Here is a 9,730-nt window from a genome sequence, read left to right as displayed (position 1 = left end):
AAAGTACACGAAGGAGGTAACCCATTGAAAGGTATACTTTTAACATTGGCACACTCCGAATAGAAGCTCTTGCTATCTCACTAACGATGATATTTTCATTTCATCTTCGAAACGTTACTTCTCAAGAACGAATTACGGCTAAAAGTTCGTCCATTTCGAAAAAAAAGAAAAATGAGAAAAAGAGAGAGAGAAAGAGAGAGAAAGAGAGAGAGAGAGAAAGAGAGAGAGAGAGAGAGAGAAAGGAAAAATATAAAACACAAATTTATAATCAAAATTCCATCGATTTCTTTCACGACACGCGAACCATGGATAATGCGCCATCGTGATTTATACTGCTAAACAAGTAACACGTGCCAGCTATAACTTTGTATTTATAGGATACTCACAGATGACCCATGCACCTTTGTAAACATATGCACTGTCAGAACGTTCATAACGAAAACTCTACTATCGGTGATGGAAATGTTCACACGGATTTAGATTGACGCCCACATTCCTAAACTCCTTCAAAATGTCTACATTTTTTTCCTTCGTTTTTCTCTATTCCTTTTTTTTTTTTTTTTTTTTTTTTTTTTTCTTTACGTATACATTCAATTAAACCTCTCTCTCTCTATATAACTTTATGTAATCTTCAAATAGTCACAGTCTAATAATACTTATATTCGTAATTTTTAATTTTCACATATGATGATATTAATTTTTTCATTTGTGTTCGTCAGAAAAAAATTAAATTGTTTATTACTAGATATTCGAAAACTAATATTTGCCAATTGAATATAAATTTTACTTGCCATAATTACTATTGTTGTATCGATATAAATTATATAAACTTTCTTTTACACATTGTACGTTTTGTTGCTGGACATGGAAGAAAAAAAAAAAAGAATATATACATTTATTTTATACAGAGAATTAAGTTTATCGACGTAATAAATAATAAAACCTATATAAATATTTTCTTAAGTTATTCTTCTTTCTTTTCTTTTTTCCTCGAACAGAATCGAATGAAAACAAAGAAAGGAAAATAAAAACCAAACGAAATCTTCTTTCATCGAATAAGTATGAATGTACACATACGACGATCTTTCATCTTTTACTTGAATTTCATCATCGATATGCTTGGATCTATGGAATCAATGTATGTATGTACATACAACCCGTGATTTATAACCGCAAACAGGTAGCACGTTCCTGAGGTGAGTCTATATACGATCCTATTTATGGGATATCCAGACATAGCACCAACCGATTTCTGTAATCATTATACATGCGAACGACTATATTCATCGCTAAACGGAAAAGATCTAAATCGAATGGAGAGTAGATCTTTATATAAAGTTATTACAAAAATGTCTGTGCTCATGTATATATATATATATATATTGTGTATATGTATGTGTGAACGATATCGATATCGATCTCGAATAAGAGAAAATAGAAAAAAAAAGAAAATAAAATAATTCATTATTTTATAATAATGATACTCAATCTCACTCATATATTAATCTATAGATAATTCAATATGGTAATACATGTAGATACTTTTAATATTTTGTTCAAAATGAACTGAACTTTATGAAGAAAGGAAAATCGTTTAAACGTTATTACGATGGAGAAATACTAAAAAAAAAAAGAAGAAAAAAAGAAAATTAAAAGAAAAAAGAAATGAGATATTCACGAATGATCGATATTAATTCTATTTCTATCGGGGAATAATTAATTCGTATATAAATTTCAATGTATGATTCTACCCAAGTTCTATAAATGTTATCGCTGTCATGGTTAAACCGCGAACAAGCGAGCAACCTAGTATATATAATATATTATATATATATACTTTACATATATATATATATATATCAATATAAGATATTTTTTATATTTTTTATATATATAATATTTTATGTATATATATATATATATATGTGTGTGTGTGTGTATATGTACGTATGTATGTACATATGTACATATAAATGTATGAATATATATATCATTAAACGCATCAAATGGATTATCGTCCGCACGTAACGGATCCAGTTGAGCGTAACAAAGTAATCGAGAATCTTAATCTTCTAGTCACGTTTCTAAGGTAGCCTAGGCTTTGGAGCAATAGCTGTAGAAACGACACATATTTCCGATCAATACAATGACAGGAAAGCTACGTTCGCGCGATTAATTTCGAGCATCGCATCGCGTATCTCGTCCTTTGTCTAACGAATCGGACAAGCGAATCGCACCGATAAACTAAACTAAACTAAGCTCTACAAAATCATCTACAACATATATACTACATGTTATACATTCAAACAGATTCAATCGAAAGTATAATTCTTTATGATGTATAACGTAATAGATCGAAAAGCGTTCCGATTTTCTTTTTCATAAGAAAAAATGAAAGAGAGATAAAAAATCGTTCATTATCTTTCGATTCGTCGCATTTTTTAGCTATCGGTATCCTCCTTATAATTTTATCGAACGAACGTAATAATTTTTTTTTTAAGTTTCAACAACTTCGATCGAGAAAACGAAAGTGTCTCCGTCTTTATCGATTTAAACATTTTTTTTTTTTTTCAATTTTTTTGTCCTACATAAAGCATGTAAAAAGACTGTCGTTATCTAATTCGAGCATGTATATTTCATTTTTAATTCGCCCATTAAATAATACTTGCCCGTTGTTATTCAATAAAATCTTTTATCTTTTCTTTTTTCTTTTTTCTTTTTTCTTTTTTTTTTTTCTTCGTTTACTTCATGTTTTATCATCTAACGTTTACTCTTATTGTAAAGCTCGACATATACGTATTTTTACTTACTACCACTCAGGCCTCTTTTCATCGTATCCACAAATTTATGTCCATATTTTGAACAACGTTTCGTAAAAACTTTATAACGAGACTCGAGATTTCTTTTCAGTATCTCGCTACAGAAAAACACATGCAATTATAAATAAAACGAATCTCATTCATCCTCTAGTTCTCTTTTTTAATGTGTTGTGCGATGGAGAGGAAAATGTTCTCTTTCTTTCTCTTTCTTTCTTTCTCTCTCTCTCTCTCTCTCTCTCTCTCTTAACGAATAGAAAAGCACGATGTACATTTCGATAAATCTTTTATTATTTCACTATTTTCTTTGGCTTGAGAAAATTTACGATTTATTTCTTTTATTCTTTTATTTTTCTTTTATTTTTCTTTTTCTTATTTATTTCTTTTTTCTTTTCTTTTTTTAAGAAAACATGAGAATTTCATAAAAAATTGATTTTTCTAAAGACCGATATAAGAAATTGATTCGTTCGATAGTCGTTCGGTCGAATTTAATTTTTTCTTCATCTAACGAATGATCAAATTGGAAGATAGGACTTACTAAACTTTAATGAGCATAGACCTACTTTCGAAAACGATAACTTCTCGCGATTCAGTCGAAAGTGTAATTACTATCGAGAGTTGATTGATAGACAATTCAAAATTGATTAGACTTAAGGGCTGAGAGAGATTGGATAGAAAATTAATAATTTTCATGTGATCTTTAATTGAATCAAATTTGTAATTGTTCAATCGACGATCCACGATGAGTAGAATTCACTTAATAAACGTATAAACTATTCTCGTATTTCTCGTATTAAAAAATTCTAACAAAATTTTTTCTATATAAAAAAGTATCAGGATGTTAAAGATATTTTCTTTTTTAGGGATCCATAAAAAAGAAAAAAATGTTACATTCTCGAAAGAAAATATTTCGATTATGCCTACACAACCTGATGCATATCGACGATATATAAAGTTTAGTCAAAATATAAGGATTTGATTGTACGTATAAAATCTTTTAAATACTTTCGATGTGTGTATATCTCTTAATCCTCTTCTAACGAAATTTTCTTTTATTTGTACACATACACACGCACACACACACACACACATAAGAAATTTTAAGAATATTATATACATGTATACAATTTAATTAATTTAATATTTCTTCTTTCTTTGTAAAAAAAAATAGAATATCAAAATTTATCGAAGCACCATATTTCACTTCTATCCTTCTTTCGTATTTAAAAATTCACCAAATTTATATCACACTTTTATTTATCTAATTCAGGATTTTTCAAATTTGTATGAACCAAAAATTACATTTGATAATAACAACGTTTCACAATCCAATTAAAAGTGTAATTAATGTCAAGAGTTGATCGATAAGCAATTCAAAATAAATTTAATATTGATCCAAGAGTTGAAAGAAATTAGACAGAAAAATAATAATTTTCATATGATCTTTGATTTGTTCATTCAACAATTCGCGATAAGTAAAACTCTCCTAATGAACGTGTAAACTACTATTATATTTTAATATTTATGAATCACACTTTAGAAATCTCTCATTTAATAACATTTCTTCGAGTGCTCTAAATATATTATATATTATATATATATATATATTATATAAATATAATAATTATATATACATATATATAATTGCATAATAGTATAGAATAAAACAATATATATGTATATATTTTTTTCTGTTTCATTGTTAACTCGATTTAATAATTCCTATCGACGAGTTAAAAATAAATAATAATTGCCTTATTTAAAAAAGCAAAAAAAAAAAAAAAAAGAAGAAAAAACAAACGAAAGAGTTCACTGTCACAATCGACGTTTTTAACACGAAATTTTATTCACTTTTTGTCCTTTTCTTTTCTTTCTTTTTATTCAGTCCTAATTCGAGAAAATCATTCAGTCCTCTCCGTGGACCACCGTGTAGCGTCTCGACGAAGCCGTATCTATAAACTGAAACTGAATCGAGCCATGCGACCGTAGAAGAAGCCGCCAAGTCGAGTACGCTCGACTACGTCCGGAGAGAGCCGAAAATCACCGAGATCTTTTCTACTATATAATAATACCTTACTCAAACGATTTATTTCATTGTTTTATATTTATATTTTTTTTCATCTATCCAAAGAAAAGTTAATTTTTAATACGAGATGGATCGAAAATTTTTATGTGGTACTAAATGTTCCTAGATGATTTTATAATAATAACAACAACAACAATAATAATAATAATAATAATAATAATAATAATAATAATAATAATTTATATACATAATTGTTTTTTTTTTCTGCAGAATGCTAAATCACGAGAGGCTAGGAAATCTTTCACAATCTAAAAACAACAATTAGCCTCGAAGAATCTCGAAATATAGAGTAATTGATTTTTAAAATTTCCTAAGGGCTCTTGTTTAATTAAAAATTTCAATATTATTCATTGGTCAAGCGAATAATTTGTCAATCTTTTATCATACTAATATGATACTATTACGATGACTCATATCGTACCACTATACGTTTAATAGGAAGCTTCTTCTCTCGTGTCATTAAAATAGGCTACGCAGAACGTTTGTTGTCTTAACAAGTTTATCCACACAACCCTTTAAAGCTGCTACAACGTAAAAGACAAACATACTTACAAAGTTTCATACATACATATACACACGTTCATACGTGTCACGCTCGAAACTTTGTAAGTTAGATCGAGCTAGATAAGTTTTAAACAATTGATAAATAACTCATCCCATGAAGTAATCAAATGTAATGTAAAAAAGAAAATGAAAAGAAAAGAAACAAAAGAAAGAAAGAAAGAAAAAAAGAAAAAAATAATTCTTCGGAAATTTATATGAAAAAGGGATTACATTTGATTAAATTGGATGACGTTAAAAGTAATGAAGTACATATTTCGTTCGAACGAATGTTACAAACAAGATTCTTCGAAATAATCGAATAAAAAAACTCGTTAATAGTTTGAACTTGTTTACTCGATAAGTTACTTACAAGAATATGAACGGTAACTTTATCGTTGTGGAACTACCAAAGTAAACGTTCAAGTAATAGCAAGGTGAGTAAACGAGAATTATGTGGCTATTTTAACATCAATTAAGGGGGGAGGTGAGGGTAGGAGGGGAGGGGGTGGGTAACTTAAGCGATACCTCGAAAATGGATGAAATCCCATTATAGATGTGTATGTTCGTTCATGTTAATTATAAAAGACCACGCCTTTCAACCCTTTCGAATATAACGAATTTATACTTTATATATTTCGTTCGACATTAAACATGACATAGACGAATCAAATTGATGTTTAGGTAGTCTTGCTTACAACTATCGTAAACAAGAGGAAGCTATTTTATTACGATTCACTTTAACAACATACGGAAACTTCATTTAACCATAGTCTTTGAAAGTCTGTGATCTTTCTATCTCGAGCTTTATTGTAAATATTTTCATAGGCATAATCCCGTAGAGAGAGAGAGAGAGAGAGAGAGAGAGAGAGAGAGAAAGGGAGAAAAATTCATAGATATATTCGCGCGCGAAACTTGAATCTCCGTTTCAAATTAAATCTTTCGTTAAACTAAATATCGAATGAATATTGTATGAATGTTTTGGAAAAATGACAAAATTACGCCATCTTGTTCGATATTAATCTACAAGAAATTAAATCGTCATTACCGGCAGAGATTATTTTATTCTCTCGTTGATAAAAAAATGGTTAAGATTCGTGAAAACAAAAAAAAAAAAGAAAGAAAAAAAAAAGAAAAAACATATGCACGACCTTCATCATATATTTGAATAGAAATATTTCATAAATTTATTAGGAATAATCAACCACATATAATGATCGAATGCAATATACTATATGAAATAATATTTTCTATGTAAGTCGAAAGAATTCGAGCTGTTCACAAGTTGTATTGTATTTAATAATAAAGATAAAGAGTTAATTATATTAAATCCATAGACTTACCAACTAATTGTACGTTATCACGATCGACGAACATATAGTTATCTTTATTGTTGTCTTCCGACGGTAATAATAAAACTTTAAAATCGAGAAATCACAGAGAAAGTTTCGAAGGAAGGACGAAAAGATAACCGTTCATATACCACCAGTATCAAATTCATATACTTATTAATCTTTTTTTAATTTTTATAAATATATGACAAAGTTTGAAATTTATATATCGTGATAATTTTATTTATTAATATTACCTTTTATTTATCGTATTTTTTAAGGCTATTTATTGTTATTGCCTTAACACAAATATCGCGTCGCTGAAGTCATATGAAACGGCGGGAATTTTTAAAAGCTGATAAAATCGCAACAGATGGCGACATCGTGCTCGCGGGTCTGTTCTATAGTGAAAAATGGCCGGCGTCAGCGATTGTTTCAGCATTGGAAGTACGGTGGCCTGTAAAACTTGTTACAACAAGGAGATCGAAGGAGAGGTGCTGGCATTTGACCCGCAAACAAAAATGCTAATCTTGAGTATCCTTTAAGAAAAAAATTTTTATATCATATTAACAAATCACATGTCAATCGAGAACCGTCTCGTTGTACCTTCGACACTACCAGACAAAGTGTAAATAACTTAAGATCGACTTATGATAATAATTTTCAAGTCATCGCTATTGCTCTATTACAAAATAATTATTATTAAGATTATTTTTGAAACTTGTCATTGTTTGTCGAATATCTCGAGACATTATCAAAAAAAGTCAGGTTAGTTTCGTCATCCGATCAACCAACCATGCTGATTCTTTATTTCATTTTATTAATCTCTCAGATTAGTTCCGATCATTTCGTCGATATTCAATTAAACTTTTATCGGTGTCATTTAATATTTATTAAAAATTTCTATTCTTTTTATTCTATAATTTACTGTTTTATTTCAAAGATAATTTCTACTCCAATATTTGTATATCTCTATCTGTGCTTTGTCATGGTGATATTGTGTGAAAGAGAAATAGATATTTTCTCAAAGTGATAAATATGTTTTAAACTGTTTTATATAAATAATATTTCCTTAATCAGAATCATTGTAGAATGCCCAGCTTCGAACGGTAGACCTTCCTTAAATGATGTACACATAGTAAATTTATCTTTGGTATCCGATGTTCAAGTTAAAAGAGAAGTTAGCCCAACGACGAGCGAACCACCGCAAAGCCTTAATTTACAAATGCTAAATAGACGAGTACGCAATCAGATTGAAGAGAAAAAGAGACTGGTAATGGCTCTGCAGGCCGGAGTATCTCCAGAAGGACAAAAACTTTTTATTGCAATTTCAAAGACTATACAAGATATAACGTGGAATGGGGCTAACATTGTTGTATTTGATAATGTAACCATTAGACCGCCATATAAAGTTGATAATGTACATGGTAATGAAGATTCCGGAGCATATAAACACGTTAAAAAAGTGGTAAGAAAAATCCAAAAGATTAACAAATTCGTATAATATTATAAATACATTTAGTAAATAAAAATCTGATTTTTTTGTTTAGGTTGAGAAACACATTAAAGATACCGCAGCATCGGCTCAGGTACAACAACAACGAGAACAGCAACAGCAACCACAAAAGGGTAGTGCGATGCAATAAAGGCCTAATTAGGCATTTTCACCAAGGAAAAAGCTCTATGTGCTTTTGCAGAAGTTCCATTGTTCGAGAGTAAGAAAGGAGATAAAAGCAACGGATTATTCAAAAGAAGGAACCATTGCAAAGAAAATAGATACATCTGTTATTGATATCGGAATCTTAAATTGAACTGAATTTATTTATTTTAACACGAAAAAAATCCAAAAACTTTTTAAAGCAGTCCAAGTAACATTAATCATGTTGCATTATATAAGACATTTTATAATGCAGTGGAACGTATCGTTTATACAATTATTCAATCGCTATAGATTTAGTAAACAAAATGTTTAACTTATTCAACAAGCTGCCGTACTAATGATACTCTACTGGCACTATTTTTTATTATTGCACGCTGATGTAAGTGTTTTTTTTAGTTGACATCATATTGTTTTGGACAAATTTAGTAATTTTGTTAGTAAATCGTTAGAGAAAATTCATTTATATATATATATATATATTATATTATTAATGTCCAAAATATATAAAGATGAATAAAAAAACACTACAATTTTTCGTTAGCACACATCAGCGTCAAACAAACAAAAATTACGATACAACATTAATCCGTATGAAACGGTTCTCAAACTTCTTTATAAGAAAATATCGTTGAAATTTGATAATAATTCTTTTTAAAATGTCAATATATTTCATTACAAAATGATTTATTGTAATGAATTTTTGATCATTTCTTTAGAAAATATTTTACAGATTTTTAAACATTAATAAGCAATTGTTTTCAATAACAATTGCTCGCCATCACTTATCAAATTCTTATAAATTATTTGTTAAACTATAGTAATCTTATCAAAACTCACGAACAAAACAAAAATGGAACATAACAGTTTATATAATGCTGGTATCACGCCTGCGCTGGCACGAGACGTTTTCAGTTACAAAATATTGTTGAGGACAATAGAATAATGAAGCCCCTTGCGCAAGCCGAATCGTAAAATCTGTAATTTAGAAAAAGGACCATTCGATTTGTGCAAGGGTAAGCGTAGTTGATCTTGTATTTTAAGAGTTGACATCGCTTCGTGTAATGTTAACAGAATTCGCCTCGTGCCCTTTACCATTCGAATTATCGGGAGAAGATGAGGGAGAAAAAAATTATGAAAGAGAGAAAGAGAGGGAGAGAAAGGAAGGAAAGATGATTATAAGAACAATTACGAGAAAAGACATAAATAAATGTAATATAAATTCGATAATATGCTGTGTTCCTGATGACTATTTTTTCTATTCTCCTATGTTCTAATTTGTTGCTTCTATTTACTTTAG

The 9,730-nt window shown here is 29.1% G+C and overlaps 2 protein-coding genes across 3 annotated transcripts in view; one reads left to right on the top strand and one right to left on the bottom strand.

Moving 5' to 3' along the window:
• LOC124433136 (QRFP-like peptide receptor) overlaps nt 1-3,837 on the bottom strand; it is a 51,893-nt gene extending 48,056 nt beyond the window's left edge. Inside the window, exon 1 of one of the 2 annotated variants that reach the window (XM_046982790.1) lies at nt 3,822-3,837. The gene's annotated coding sequence lies outside the window, so the exon portion shown is untranslated. Of the gene's footprint in view, nt 1-2,810; nt 3,058-3,821 lie in introns of those variants that run through there. The other variant, XM_046982789.1, reaches the window with a different exon arrangement.
• Nucleotides 3,838-7,169: 3,332 nt separating this feature from the next.
• LOC124433019 (protein LSM12 homolog) lies at nt 7,170-9,660 on the top strand. The gene is made up of 3 exons (XM_046982511.1): nt 7,170-7,307; nt 7,865-8,241; nt 8,324-9,660. Exons 1-3 carry the CDS (start codon nt 7,187-7,189, stop codon nt 8,417-8,419), a joined length of 594 nt encoding a protein of 197 aa, XP_046838467.1. The 5' UTR covers nt 7,170-7,186; the 3' UTR covers nt 8,420-9,660.
• The last annotated feature ends 70 nt before the right edge of the window (nt 9,661-9,730 follow it).

The sequence above is a fragment of the Vespa crabro genome, chromosome 2 (assembly GCF_910589235.1).
Source record: "Vespa crabro chromosome 2, iyVesCrab1.2, whole genome shotgun sequence".
Classification (NCBI taxonomy): domain Eukaryota; kingdom Metazoa; phylum Arthropoda; class Insecta; order Hymenoptera; family Vespidae; genus Vespa; species Vespa crabro.
The sequence above is the reverse complement of the archived record's forward strand: the minus strand, read 5'-3'. Positions and strand labels throughout refer to the sequence as shown.

Excerpts from the sequence above, each read along its gene's own strand:
- LOC124433019 (XM_046982511.1), top strand. The coding sequence starts at position 7,187 with ATGGCCGGCGTCAGCGATTGTTTCAGCATTGGAAGTACGGTGGCCTGT. Across the intron at positions 7,308-7,864 it reads AACAAAAATGCTAATCTTGA|AATGCCCAGCTTCGAACGGT; the intron begins GTATCCTTTAAG and ends GAATCATTGTAG. Across the intron at positions 8,242-8,323 it reads ATAAACACGTTAAAAAAGTG|GTTGAGAAACACATTAAAGA; the intron begins GTAAGAAAAATC and ends TTTTTTGTTTAG.